The sequence below is a fragment of the Rhamphochromis sp. 'chilingali' genome, assembly GCF_963969265.1.
Source record: "Rhamphochromis sp. 'chilingali' genome assembly, chromosome: 3".
Classification (NCBI taxonomy): Eukaryota; Metazoa; Chordata; class Actinopteri; order Cichliformes; family Cichlidae; genus Rhamphochromis; species Rhamphochromis sp. 'chilingali'.
This window is the reverse complement of record NC_137931.1, coordinates 45,208,140-45,222,558: the sequence shown is the minus strand read 5'-3', so window position 1 is coordinate 45,222,558 and position 14,419 is coordinate 45,208,140. Positions and strand designations below refer to the sequence as shown.

The window sequence follows — 14,419 nt, the reverse complement described above, 5'->3', positions numbered from 1 at the left end:
CTAGTTAATGGAGGTGGTGGATGATCATTCAAAGACCTGTCACTGCTTGATGGGCTCTGGGGTGCCTCTAGTCGTTTGTTCTCTTTGTCCGACTCTCCCGAGGGCTGGTACATCGGTCTCTGTAAAAGAATACATCAACAACACTTATTTTCGTTTTATTTTTCCACTACATAAGTGATCATATCTTTGTTTTTGCAGTTTCCATGTTTGTATAAATGACATTACCATGTTTTTGTGACCATACTTACCAGCTGAGTAGAAGGAATAGCAGGGAGTGTCTGCATGGCCCCTTCGCCCAGCTGGGCCTCCTCCATCAGCAGTTTGTTGTAGGTCTCTTGTAGTCGCTTTTGTACAGGGGCCACGGGAGTCTCAGTGGGGATTGCCACAGTTCTAGCAACCTCTCTTTGCTTCCTGTAGAGCTCCTGCAGTCTCTGGTGTCTCCTCTCCGATTCCTCCCTCATCGCCTTCTTCTCGTCCGCCTGACGCCTTTTTCTCTCTTCTTGTTGCCGGGCAATGTACTGGCGTACTGTATCTGCATCATAGTGCCTTTTCTTGTGCTTTGCGTCAGTTATGTTGGTAGTTTCTGGACGATGGACGGGGCTGGCACTGCGACAAACTCTCGATGAGCTGTTTGCTGCCGCAGTAGTTCCCCAAGTAGAGACGGGCGTCCTTGTTCGTGACCCTGAGCCCCCTCTCCTACCACTGCTGCTACCCCGGGACCTTTTTCGGGCCCTCTCGTCCTGCTCAGCTGCTTTGCACTCCAGCTGAAGGTCATCCAGTATTCCCTGGATGTCTGCTGACAACAGGTCTGAGCTTAACCCTCCTGGAACCTTGTCCTGAGGGATAGATGTTGGTGTGAGGTGGCTTTGTGATTGTCCCTGAAATCCACTGCACGGCCGCTCTGTGCTGTTTGGACGTGATCGTCGCTTTGATTCTGAGCGTAGATCTGAGCGGTGGCGGGAATCTGGTGAATATTTCCAGAAAAGCAGATATATCAGTAATTCATTCACAATGTAAACAATGACGCACACTAAAACAATGTGTGTTGTTAAATGACTTCAACCAAGAAAGACTCCTGTTTAATAAGTGTAATATCAACTTGACCTTCTATGCCAATAAAATGAAATATTTCATGATAAATATCAATAAAAACAGGTTCATCCCAGCTTGAAAAATGAGAGATCCTCCAACATGTGACTACAGCTGATTAAAAAATTCCTAAGCTGAAGCATCAGACATACGCATAAGCATAATAAATGAGGCTTAGGGGAAGGCATGCTATGGCAACTCTAATCTGGGCCAAATCGAAGATTCCCATGTCGTATATAATCCAGACTTTTTTTTGTTAACACTCCCCTGCCATCCCCATGGTACATGCTGCATGCACTTGGGTCAGCCTCTGGAAATCAGGTCATGTCTTGTGCATCCAACCAGAAAAGCCAGTCGATTTCTATTCCTTCTGGTCAGTGGTGGCCAGTACAGACACAGCGAGCAAAGACAGAGTGAGGTGTGGCTTTATGTAAGTGTACTGCAAGTGTGCAGCAGAAGCTATGGACTTTATTTAATGATATTCCTTTGGCAGGCTCGGTTTTCTGCATTGCTGTCAGATGTTCCAGACAAATGAAACTATACGTCTTTGAATTTTCTTATAATATTTTCAAACTACTTTATCACAGATAATAGCATCGAGAAATGTCCATGTATTTCAGGAGTTAAAAGGCTTAAAGCGGCATAGTTAACAAAGGCAGATTTAAGTCAACTGAAAACAGTACATTTTTTTTTAATGAGGAGGTGCGAGAGGGTTAAAAACCTATTTTACACTTCAGTTATTCTACAAGCAACTGAGTAAAGTCACACTGACACGCTGTGGGTGAGTCTTTAATGCTTAATAGACTTCTAATGATCTTTTCTGTCTCTATGCTATTCAATTTAACTTCTTTACTGTTAGGTGAGAGCTTGCTGTTCTCACCTGTTCGGCTCAATAAGTCAGCCGCATGTGGACTGTCCTCCTCTCTGGGCAGCTGAGGAACTGGACCTAGTACCATCTTCACCAGCTTCTGGCCCTCTCGCCATGATGCAGGGCTGATCGCTGCAAAGTAACAAAGTTCACACGTGAGACTGTGTGCTGCTATACTGAGTATAGTTGCTCTTGGCCTCATGAAACATAAGCATCTATATATCCATCACCAGAATAGACACACAGCTAAGAGAATGAAAGACAAGCAGCAATCTGACTTTCCTTTAGTGGGATTTAAATGATTATTCAATCAAATAGTATTACAATAAAAAAATAAATAAAAAAATGTAGGCAGTTGCTCTAAGTCTATTTTTCAAATCACTTAAGTTGCTGTGTGGAAGAGTCGATGCACCAAAGGAACAATGAGTGCAGAATACTGATTTTGCAGTACAACCAAATCCCAAAATGGATATTGTCCTCCTTGGCTTTAGTGACACAGCAGGTACAACACTCTCAGCACAAAAGCAATGTCCCTCTATCTGAAATCTCTAGAGCACCCTCCACCCTGAATTCTCGTGAAGAGCAGTTCCCGGTAATGAAGCTGCACTTCTGCTCACCCAGCAGCTGTTTGTGCAGGGTGAAAGAGCACACTGAACCTGGCCACAGATCTAAGAGGGCTATTTATAGAGTCGTGAAGGAAAGAGAAGAAACCACGAGACCAAAGCGAGCTAGAACACAAGATAAAGATCTTTTACGGCTTTTAGGGTGTTTTTTTTAACATCGTTTTCATTTCTGCCGTGGAAAAAAGAGGAACTACATGAAACAGGATGCCAGTTAGAGTCAAAAAGCTGAAGTTGGTGTCTTAACCTTTAGTAAGCTAATTCTGCACCAATAGCTGACAAATCAAAGGGCCATTACCTCAAAGCAAGGTTAGTGGGTTATCCATACCATAATGTAGAACACTTTTAATGAGGATAGATTAAGCTCAAACGGTGACCAATCAGATCTCTTAAAACAAGAAATCACACAAAAACCAAACATGTACACAGGAGTCTATTATAAAGAGACATAATGAACAGCAGACAGACAGGTATGTGACAGCTGAGACAAACTTGTCTGTCCCACCCTTTCAGTTTCGCGCTGACGAAAGAAAACTTCCTTCCAAACCAGTTCTCTGAAAATGTTGCTGCCTTTACATTCTTGATTCATTACAGCAGCTGAGAATAAGATTTTACCATGATAACTGTAAATTAAAAAAACAAAAACAAAGTGGTACATCCTTTGTCACTACAAAAATAATCATTTAGCACTCTTTGAGCAGTAATAGGACACTTTGGTCAGGCAGACCTTAACATTACATTCTAATTATTGAAGATGGATAACAATCAGACACATTAAATGTGTACTTTTGATGGCAACTTATTGAAGGGGTGAAGCTCTGCGATGATCAGGTTTCGCCAGTGTGTGTGGGCACAATTCTACTATGCTGGTGTCTGTACGCTACTAGCTGGCCACAAACTGCATGTCACAAATGCTGGACATTTCTTGAGAGGTTCGAGTCTTAACACTGCACCAGCAGCCAGCAATACACTGCCACACACATACACACACACACACACACACACGCACACGTTAGAGACAACTACAAAGATCAAAAGAACACACTAAATACTAAAGCACAAACACTTGCAGGATGTTTGGGCAGGCTGCTTGCATGTAAACAACACCAATTTAAAAAAACAGTAACATTACTCTGATTGTGTACATGCTAGCCAAAAGTTTAATATTTGAAAGCATCGAAATCACTACTCAACTGAAACTCAAGTGTGCTGGGTAAAGCAACAACAAGAACATCTATGAATACATATACAAGGGAATAAAGGTACATAAGAAACGCTGTATATACTTAGAGTGCAGACAGGAAATGAGCAAAGCAAAGAAATGAGAAAGTACCACAGAGATGGTGCAACATTTGAGGCTCTTGGTTGGCAGCAAGTTCACTGACCCGTGACAAAATCCTGCCAGACTGTTCCACTTGCTTAGCTTTCCCACTGTCACTAATTAAAAATAGATCAGGGGGTGGGTTTGCCCACACATAAAAGAGGATTATTGTACCTGGTTTTGGATTTAGGTCAGAGGCAGGGGCAGCTCTGTGGACCTTCCTAATGGTTTTGGGAGGCCTCCTCTCTTTGGACCTGTCTGCTCTCTGTTCCCTCTGCTGTTGGTGCCTGTGTCTGGTGCTCTCTGAAGACATAAAAGACATACAGAGTATAAGCTATAAAGCCAAACAGACAGGGACAATTCTAATATTTCAACATCTGGGATATTGTAAATCAAAGGCTGTGCATAAATCTAGATTTATGCAGAATCCAAAAACATTTAAATTAACTACTGTTTTCAATAAATCTGTTGTGTTTCAAAGCTCAGACAAAAACATCATGACATGAAGAGTGTTTTGTGTTTACCAGCAAACTGCTTTGACAGGTCTCTGTAAAGTTCTCTGCTGAGGTTATGGAAGTCCTCTTCCTTCCAAACTTTCCCATCAGGAGTCCGGATCTTTGTCTCTGTACTGTTGAAACCTGTGAATAAAATGATGGTTTAAATAAAACACAGCATCATGTTCCCTGCCATACAACTCAAATCTGTCAGAAAGGTTGAAGATGATGAACCAATCCTACAGTGGAGATACCTTTGTATATGGGAGCAGGTGGTGCAGCTGCTACTTTGCGTATTTTGGCTGCCGGCTTGTTGCTTGTACCAGCATCAACAAATGTGGCTAAAGGCTGTTCCAGATTCCCCATCAGCTTCTCCCTCTCTGCAGCCTCCTCCAGATGTTGTCTCTGCCTTCGAATACGCTCTTTGAGTTTCTCCAGCTTGTTGTCGGGTTGATGTCGTCTTAGGTTTTCCAACCGCTGGGAAGCTGAACCAGGACTGGTGGATGGCGTGCTTTCCTCTTGTCGGAAAGAGCCTGGGGTGGAAGCAATACATGGGCTTGACTGTTGGCTATCCATGCCAACTTGTGCTTTGGGGCTGCTTTCCTTAGTCCTTATGCTATCCAGGGCTGGCTGGTCATTGAGGTAGCGCACCTCAGTGCTCTCCCGACCTGAGGAGCGTGTGCTGTCTAGGTCCTTGTCAGCCTCCTTGTCTATGGTGTGTTTCTGGTAGACCAGCTGGCTGGGCAGAGAATCTGAGCGGGGAGGAGAGGATGGGTACAAAGACGCTGGCACCAACTTCTGACTGTAGGCCTCTGGCTGAGAGGAAGGATGTGGTGGTGGGGTGGCCTCTCTGGACACAAATCAGATTACATGGGATCAAGAAGAGGATCAAGATTTACTTTTAATTCATTGCTCACCGAGTTTACAGAAGAACATACTTACTGGCGACCATGGGTTATAGAAGGCTGGAAAAATGGACTCTACCAAAATGTTTAATGATGAAAAAGTGAAAACCTTTGACCACACTAAAATAATGATTTGGATAAATTCATTTTTAGTAATAAATTTTAACACTACCCGCAGTGCACAATGAGATCGTATGTGATGCTTTCTACGTATCATGGACCATTAAGTACATAGCAAAAAAAAACCAAGTCTGATCCATCTCCTTCCACTTCCCATACAATATTGATACCTACCAGTCAGTGTTAATACTTAATGAGTTAATGAATTAATCATTATAGATGTTGAAGGACCAGCATCAGGCTTGACTTAGTCAATGCTTTCCTAACACTGTAAAATAAAATGTAAAAGATATTTACATCCAGTTACTGGATGTAAATAAAGACACTGCTCTGACCTCAGTGTTAGAGTAACATCAGACTGCATACTGCTAATTTCTCCTTTTTCTGCTTGCACTGAGAGTACACTACACACACACACGTACACACACACACACAGCATTTCAAGTCAGGCTGACAAAGTGAACATTAACTGAGTTGACGACAGGTTATGTGACCGTAAGTGCAACAGAAGATTCCCAGTAACAGTTACATTGTACATAAACAGAAAAGGTGAGTAGGAAAACATCTTCGTGGGAAGTGTTACCGTAAGTCACCTGACCCCACTCTGCAGTGACGTAGAAAATTATTGCAAACATACAAAGAAAAAGCTGCTGGTCCCGCAGTTCAGTCTTTGCTGTTAGCATCTTCTATTCTATGCTGTTTCTCACACTATGGTAAATGGTAAATGGCCTGTATTTATATAGCGCTTTACTAGTCCCTAAGGACCCCAAAGCGCTTTACATATCCAGTCATCCACCCATTCACACACACATTCACACACACGTGATGGCAAGCTACATTGTAGCCACAGCCACCCTGGGGCGCACTGACAGAGGCGAGGCTGCCGGACACTGGCGCCACCGGGCCCTCTGACCACCACCAGTAGGCAACGGGTGAAGTGTCTTGCCCAAGGACACAACGACCGAGACTGTCCGAGCCGGGGCTCGAACCGGCAACCTTCCGATTACAAGGCGAACTCCCAACTCTTGAGCCACGATCGCCACACTAGTAACATACGAGTAACTTATGCACTGTATAGTACACACACACACACACACACACACACACACACACACACACACACAGCATTAACTAGATACCATGTGCATCTCACAATATGTCACAACTCCTCAACCATTTTGGGCTAGAGAGAAAATTCAAATGGTTCCAGAAAGATGAGAATTATGTTATAATTTTATAGCCAAAAGCAGCCAGGCGGCTTTGTAAAGGGTAATCGAGGTTTCATGAATGCATTTTAGTTCATTATTCGTACCTGTATGAGGCCAGCGGTTCCCTGAATTCCACGCTGTTGTTTCTTCTGACATTTCTGTCCTGGGTGGTATTTCTCAAGGGGCTACGTGAGCTGCTCTTTTCTGGGCTCTGCTGACTTCGACCTCTGGGCTTTGAAGACTCTCTGATGTCATCAACTTGTCGTCCATCTATCATAGAGAGCAATCTTATTAAAAATCATTACAGAACTCACAAGTGACCTTGTATTCAGACTGTAGTATACCAAAATAAAAAAGGAAACCCCAATTAGCCATACTACAATTTACAAAGAACAAGTTTTATATCTTAGAATAACCCACCTCTGTGGTGGGCCCTAGAGGATTTCTTCTTGTTAGAGTCAATGACAGAGTCCAGGATAACTCCTGTTCCTGGAGCTGCTTGTATACGATTTTCTATGTGCCGCAACTACAAAGAGGAAATACCATTGTCAGACTGCGCACATACTGCAAATTCAATTCTGCTTCTACAAAAAAGACAGTGATTTAGGAAGAGCTTACAAAAAGCACAGTTTCAACAGAAAACCATTTCAGTTGTACTTACAGCAACTTTGGACTGAGCCAAACTTTTCCATGCAGCTGTCAGCTCTGTTAAAGTGTAACAGTGAAGATAAAATGTAAATTCCAAAACCCATATCACCCATTTAGGTTACAAAAAGTCAAATTAATTCGTATTTCAAAAAAACAAAAACACCAAAATTAAAAAGGAAATTCTTCTACACACCTGTGCCAACATTATGATCAGAAAGGTGCTGAGCAGAACTTTTAAGAGATGCCTCAGTCCTCCTGCTGCTCCTCATCTCTCCCACTCACCTGCAGTTAAACAAATTACCAAATATATTACTGTAAGTGAGATCCACACAAAAACCAAACCAAAAATGTTGACTGAAACCAAAACAAGGAACAAAGTACTAAAAACAACACTGAAACAAGTCAGTGACAGACAAATAATGATTTAAAAACATGAAGCATTACAGTTCGTACCCAACATATTAACAAGTTAAAATGCAAAGTAGTCATGGCTCGGCAGAGGTATGCAATTTGTCACACAGCAACAGCATAACTCTGCTACTCTGCCATTTAAAACTGGTTCTACAGCCTCACATTCCTAAAATGTAAGCACAACTCAGATATGTGATGTTTACTCAAAACACCTGTAATGCTAGTCACATGTCTGCTTTAATGGTAGGCACTGCATATATCAAGTCTGTTAGCCGTTTTATCCTGAGTAGGAAAAAGTCTTCCTCTACAGCATTAATGGTTGCCAATGTATTCAGATAATTACAGCACAGATCTGTGAGAGTCAAGTCTAGTCAGTGAGACACTTAAGGGTGTTTTGCACTAACATTTAACACTTGTTGAGTCATGAGGAATTCTTGAGAAGTCATGCCTTTGCCTCATAACAATCACGTGACACAGCCCTGGGGCGAGATAGGAAAAAAGAAGAAGAAAACTAAATCCACTCTTCTTCAGTGGCCCTCCCTGTTCTGTTATCAGAGCCATAAACAAATTACTGATAGGATACACTCGACTCTATTAAAAGACTGTTTTCTACCACAGACCGCTGTATTTGCTGTTGTGCGAATCCAAAACGCCACACAAAGAGCAGCTAAACTCTGAAACATTAAACTTTTTGTAAAGTTAGTAAATTCAGAAGGAAATGTCATTTTGCTGGGCTGTCACGTTCACTACGGAAATATGCTGACGTTGGCTGAGTTTAGAAAAACTGCACACCCCAGCATTTGTGAAACACTCTCTTTTTCTTTTACAAGTTTAACCCAAATAACAGGGGCATTACAACCAAAGTGAACTTATTCTGCCGATTACCTTAAATGTAAAACCCAGAGAGTTTAAAATATTACTGTATACCTGAATGATCCTGTATTCCTGTATAAGGGAACACACTGCTTTTAGACATTTGGGACTTCTAAAGTTTGAAAACGATAATATATTGAGACCCCAAACTTCCAACAGAGAAATCAAACTCTTTAGCAACATATCAATGGAGTAAAGGAGGATACTCTGTGAGAATTTAATGACAAAAACACTTTCACCGATAGACTGGAGGTGTTTCCACCACTAAAGCCGTGTAAAATCCAAGATGGCACATAACTTCTTCTAGTTAACCGATTGACGCGGCTTTCAGCAGCAGCGGCTCGGTGCTGCCGCACACGGGAAGAAACTGTATTACAAAAACACTAACACCGACTTGACTGCTGCAATGCAGCTTCACACCACACGTGTCACTAGTGTGCAAAAGGTTACTTAACAGCACCTCAGTCGTTCAGCAAGGAGGAAATAATTGGCCATCTTCGACTTTACATGAGCTGTATTGACTTAAGCGTAAATCATCAGGACTCGATCTTAGTTGTGTTTTTGGTTTCTTTAGAGCCACCTGGAGTTGCATTTATGCCGCCGAATACGGCGCCGATAAGTTTACCTTACCTTCAAATAAAAATATCATCTAGTTGTAAAACGCTGAGTACCCAAAATAGACGAATTCAGACTGAGCGCATCCGGAGATACCCAAACGCTATCTGTAGTCAGTATTAACAGCACCCCTATTATTATCGATTCTGTTAAACATTAACTATGCGACACAGGAAGTGATAGTAATGTTAAAAACCTTTAAACTGTTCTGTAAAAGAATATAGCTAACAGTATCCAGGAATTATTCGCTCAAGCAACGGGGCAACAAAACTAATCGTATATCTCGTATTGGGTGTTAACTTAGAACCCACGGTATTATGGATTTTACATAATTATTGTTTTTAATAATAACTATGTTAAGTTGTCCAATATACTCTGCGTGCGCTCAAAAATCACGTTTGTAACTCCATCCGACTTAAAGATGAGGTACCGCGTAATGTCTTCGGTCCAGTGAATAGTCGGAGCCCCAACTCGAAAGAGTGAATAATAACGCTAGCTAACTAGAAAATCATGATTGTACTTGGCTATTCCAGCTTTAGGAGAGTAATAATATGTACCTTCAGTGAAACGATCCGGTGCGTCTAGATGTCCGCATTTATGTCGATATCCTCATGATAAGAAAATCCAAAGTTCTCCGGGTGACTTCTTCAGTTTCGTTCAGCTGTATGTTTGCTAACGTTAGCATCAGCTAACGATGTGAAAAACCAGTGTCAGTTAGTTAACCAGTGTCACTAAGCCAGCAACTTTTTTCTACATTCACCCATCGCTTCAGAGTTAGTCCAGAGAACAACGTCTCCCGTGTTTCGCTGTGAGATTCCTTCAAAGAAATGTCGCCACCCGCCTCCGAGGTCGCCTTTCCCGGGTTACTATGATGATGTTTCTCAACAGTGAAACTGGAGTATCCAGGACGTGTAGGTAACTGAGACACCGAAATCTCGCGAGAATTCAAACCCGAGAAACACCGGTAAAAGCCCACCTCCGCTCCCATGGCAGCAGTAATAATAATAATTATAATAATAATGATTAGAAACATACCTGATATACTTGAAGTGTCTGAAACTTAATTTAATGAACCAGTTTGATTATATTAAATCATAAAGTCTAAAAAGCAGCTGTACAAAAACCCCCAGATTATTTCACAGAATAACGAAGAAAAACTAAAATCTGAAATGTATTTTCTAAAAATACTTTAAAAAATGAAATAAAAACACATCTGAGAATCGAAGGGCATTAAAACCAGAAAAGACTTCTTAACTCAAGTTATTTTTGCCTATGTGAAGCTGGACGACACTGCGTCAAGAGTTCAATGAACTTCACCAACATATCAAAGAAAAATTTTTTTTTTACTTGTTCCAGAATTATGTGGTCAAAATGAGCAGCTGGAGAGAATGGAGACAGACTGTGGGAGGCAGCTGAGGCTAAATGTGTGTGTACAGATTAGACAGACTGCACACACAATAAAAGGGCCAGCGACTGTTTCAGGTACACAGCTCTACATGACGTATCCTAAGGTGTACTCAAAATGGTAAGATGTGTACCTAATAATTTAATCACAGTCAAAGCATGCTGGCAACACATTTCGAGGGTATATGTGTGTATTTTCTTTATTTCTGCTTTTAATGTGTACATTACATCAACACGCCAAATAAAGTTTTTATTTATTTATTTATTTATTTATTTATTTATTCAGATTAAATTTAAAATAGCTATTTGTTGAAACGCAGTAAAATATTGTGCATTACTGTAGCAGGATGGGCAGAAATTTTTACAGTGAAGTCGGGTTAATCACTTTTTACTCATTGCCAGACAAAATAAGAGAAAAAGTCTTTGAAAGTTTTTGTAATTTGTAACAAATTTCCCACGCGTGGGACTAATAAAGGTTGTCTTATCTTATCTTATCTTATCTTACGTCGGATTACATCCTGCGAAACTAACCTCAAGCACTCAGTTTTATTGTGTTGATTCGCCTGTTTGCACAAGTGTGACAATAGATGTATTGAAAAGACCAGGTACTCCCTGAGGCTTTAATCTTGGCATATAGGCTACACCCATGAATATTTCAAAGCTTCCTGAACAGCTAGTCAAGCCGCACAGCACGGCAAGAAGGATAACGCTCAACATATGTGCGATTACTGCCCCCTTGCGGCTCGATTGTGTATTACACACAGATATAAACTGCTGGTTGCATGGCGTCACCGTGAATGCTCCACTTATTCAAGAAGTTACCTCAGCCCACTTACCTTACGTTCAGCTCATTTAATTCACTTTCCCCCCTCGATTGATTTTTATTGTAGGCCACTCAGACTTGGCGATTGGTCTCTATGACAACAAATGAAGTGCGCAGAGAAAACTGGACAGAATAGTTTGATGATCTGTTCCCGGTGTTAATAGGTGAGTCATAAATATAAAAAACTGTGCAGCAGAGATTGCCATGAAGGTAGAAATTCAGGTTTCCAGGTTATGGCTGCTCGTTAGACAAAACGGAAAGCAACAAGTAAGCAGCCGTGCTTAATAACAGATTACGAGTACATTTTCTTATTGAAGTAAACAAATTGTCTAAAGGCTTTAATTAACATATGGAATATTTAGTATTTTCAGTAAAGATTTGCAGCTGGCAGCTGCTCCATTTCCCCGGATACCCTCTCGGCAAATAACCTGACACGGTCTCTCTCTCTTTCTCCGGGCAGGCAGGATAGTACGTCGGACGTGGTCGTGTCTGCTGCTACATTTTCATTTTGTCTTGAAAGGTGAACGAAATGGAAAGGAGTTGTTTCTTTGTAGGTAAGGAATCCGGCGTTTTTCCTCGTCAAACAGGTGTTAAGTGAGGGGGGGGAAGCAGTTTCGCGACTGCATTCAGCTTGTAGCCTAAACCTTTTGCTGGCAGATGTTATGTTTGTGAAAACCAAAAAGAAAGGGTGCAGAAATCCCAAATGAGGAATATCTTATCAGTATTCACTGATGCTGATTAATAGCAGACAAATCGTGGATTGTGAAGGTGTTATGTGATGTGACTTGAAAGTAGAATTCATTTGCTGATTGGATCTCGGCTAATTAAAGTATATACTACAATTCAACATAAATTAACTTTAAAAATATTTTTGTATTATATATTACATGAACGTGATATGCTGTATGTCTTTTTCTTTTCTATATTTCTTTTTTGGCAGGAAGCTTTTTTTCAAGTCCACTCCCTTTGCCATGTTTGCATACATATCATTCAACAACGTTATCCAATTAGCAGCGTGCTAAGACCATTACAGCGCCCCAATCACTCTTCACTGTGGCTTTTACCAGTGTAACAGATTGACAGGACAGTGGAGTGAGTCATTAGAGTCACAGGGATGCAACAAGATTCAATTCAGAGTGCCAGAGTAGTTGTCAGTATTAGGACCATGTGGAAGCAGGCTTTAGCCAGGTCCTGCTAATAATTTAGTGGACCTATACCAGATAATGATAAAAAAAAAAATTCTAGGAAAGAGACTCTCTCTCGCTCAGTCTCAGAGGCTGTGGGAAAACAGCCATCATTACCTCAAGGAGGAGGAATTAATTAAAGTAGAGAAAATCGAGAACACATTTGCTGCAGTGAACAGGAAGAAAGTGTGTCTGGCATGTTGTTCCTGAGGTTTTACCTTCTAAAATGTAATTTACTTTCCTCAATCACTCCTTTCGCTGCCATACGTTTCTTTGACTTGAGACTTTGGGGATGTAAGTTTGTCATCATCGTCTTGAAAGAAGAACCCGTGTTGAGACCTGTTGCAGTACAGTCAGATAAACTAATCCCATCAGTCTGTTTTCTAATGTAACTGGAGTTTCACAGTGGAGGAAGAGGCAACCTGAATAATCAGTGTATGCATTCTAAATGACAAGCTGCTAACACTGTGCCATCTTCTTCACTTGAAAGATGTCTTTGTCGTGAGCCAGTGCCAGTTATTTCTCCCATTGCTGCCCAGTACTTCAGCAGGCAAGGTCATAACCTTTAATTACAACTGATCAAATTATTTTATTCAGACAAGCCATTGCTTAAATCAATTCTTTCAACTGTCTTCCTAAATTGTTTCATCATGACACTTGTCAATTTCCTTTAACTGGACTACGTTAATCCTTTCTTGTCAACAGCTCTGATTGTCCTGATTGAATAACACCGCTCTACTAGGGGGTGTAAATTGGTTTTCTTGGTGTATAAATTAGTGCCTGTGATCAGCACCAAACTGAACCTAATGAAACCTCTTGAACCCATTTTGCAAGACGAGCTGTGTGTGTATTGTACCACCTGCTTCACATTTCCTGTGATTCATCTTAAGTATTTTTTTTATATTATTATTTTAAAGAACAGCGTAACCAGAGAAAGGTTGCTGTTAATTCTGCCCTCGTAGGCGGGTCTCTAACCGTAATGAATTTTTAATCTCTAGACTAGGATTTTACCTCTTTAAATACAGCGAAATGAAAACGAATGGCAAATACATACGCAAGTGAAGAATGTCTCTGATCAAGTGTACTGAAAAAAAAAAAGAACAAGACTCTTAGCCGGCTATAAAATTCTGAGCAAGGAATGATTGGATGGAATTAAATCTAAGATACTGCCTGATAACTCATCAGTTCACCTTGGACAAAAGAACAGCTCGAAACAGGAAAAATAAAACTATGATTTGAGGCTTCAGACTGTCCCTGGTCCAGAGGCTGGCGACTCAAAATTGGTTCGTTTTTTCAGACACTGCTCGCTTTGTGTTCATACTTTGAACCACTCGTGCACCATCTTTGGGTCCTGTTTGTAGTACATACACTAATGTGGTTCTTCACTCTGATAAACCGGCGTGGCAGAGCACTAACATAAAGCCGATGTACTTTTCATTCAGATATGCCCAAATGTGACCAGTTTCCAGTAGTGAGTCCCATTTTCTCCAGCAGAGAGAAATAAGTGTTTCTGGCAATAAATCCATGAACTGTATTGATTTAATTTCATCCCAATGTTCAGAGTGTTGCAGCTTGGTTATGAATCCGAGGGACGCAGATTTTTCCACGTTTAGTTTATATTTTTGTTTAGAATGGCTGCATATCTTCTTCTTGTGGATACATTTTGCAGAGGCTAAATGTCAGCAGTGTTAGTGCCATGTGCTCTTTGTGGACAATTGTGCGCACAGCGATATTGTGCAGCAGACTGTTCCTAATAAAAGGGCGGATTATGGGATGCAAACCTTTAAAATGATTTCCAAAACATTTCAGAGTAAATTCCATCAAAGCTTTTTATCT

General features: G+C 41.1%; 2 protein-coding genes across 4 annotated transcripts in view; one reads left to right on the top strand and one right to left on the bottom strand.

The window, feature by feature from the left end:
• The window catches only part of cep350 (centrosomal protein 350), a 32,823-nt gene extending 22,750 nt beyond the window's left edge, over positions 1 to 10,073 (bottom strand). For all 3 annotated transcript variants that reach the window (XM_080878392.1, XM_080878393.1, XM_080878394.1), the window contains exons 1-11: positions 9,730 to 10,073; positions 7,467 to 7,555; positions 7,287 to 7,330; positions 7,046 to 7,151; positions 6,730 to 6,895; positions 4,647 to 5,242; positions 4,423 to 4,536; positions 4,073 to 4,201; positions 1,970 to 2,089; positions 249 to 964; positions 1 to 119 (exon numbers count right to left, since the gene is read on the bottom strand). In XM_080878392.1, coding sequence (XP_080734518.1) covers positions 1 to 119; positions 249 to 964; positions 1,970 to 2,089; positions 4,073 to 4,201; positions 4,423 to 4,536; positions 4,647 to 5,242; positions 6,730 to 6,895; positions 7,046 to 7,151; positions 7,287 to 7,330; positions 7,467 to 7,542 — 2,186 coding nt within the window. In that variant the 5' untranslated portion in view covers positions 7,543 to 7,555; positions 9,730 to 10,073. The remainder of the gene's footprint in view (positions 120 to 248; positions 965 to 1,969; positions 2,090 to 4,072; positions 4,202 to 4,422; positions 4,537 to 4,646; positions 5,243 to 6,729; positions 6,896 to 7,045; positions 7,152 to 7,286; positions 7,331 to 7,466; positions 7,556 to 9,729) is intronic.
• A 492-nt stretch (positions 10,074 to 10,565) lies between these two features.
• cacna1ea (calcium channel, voltage-dependent, R type, alpha 1E subunit a) overlaps positions 10,566 to 14,419 on the top strand; it is a 118,825-nt gene continuing 114,971 nt past the window's right edge. Inside the window, exons 1-3 of the mRNA XM_080877175.1 lie at positions 10,566 to 10,654; positions 11,467 to 11,563; positions 11,860 to 11,953. The gene's annotated coding sequence lies outside the window, so the exon portion shown is untranslated. The remainder of the gene's footprint in view (positions 10,655 to 11,466; positions 11,564 to 11,859; positions 11,954 to 14,419) is intronic.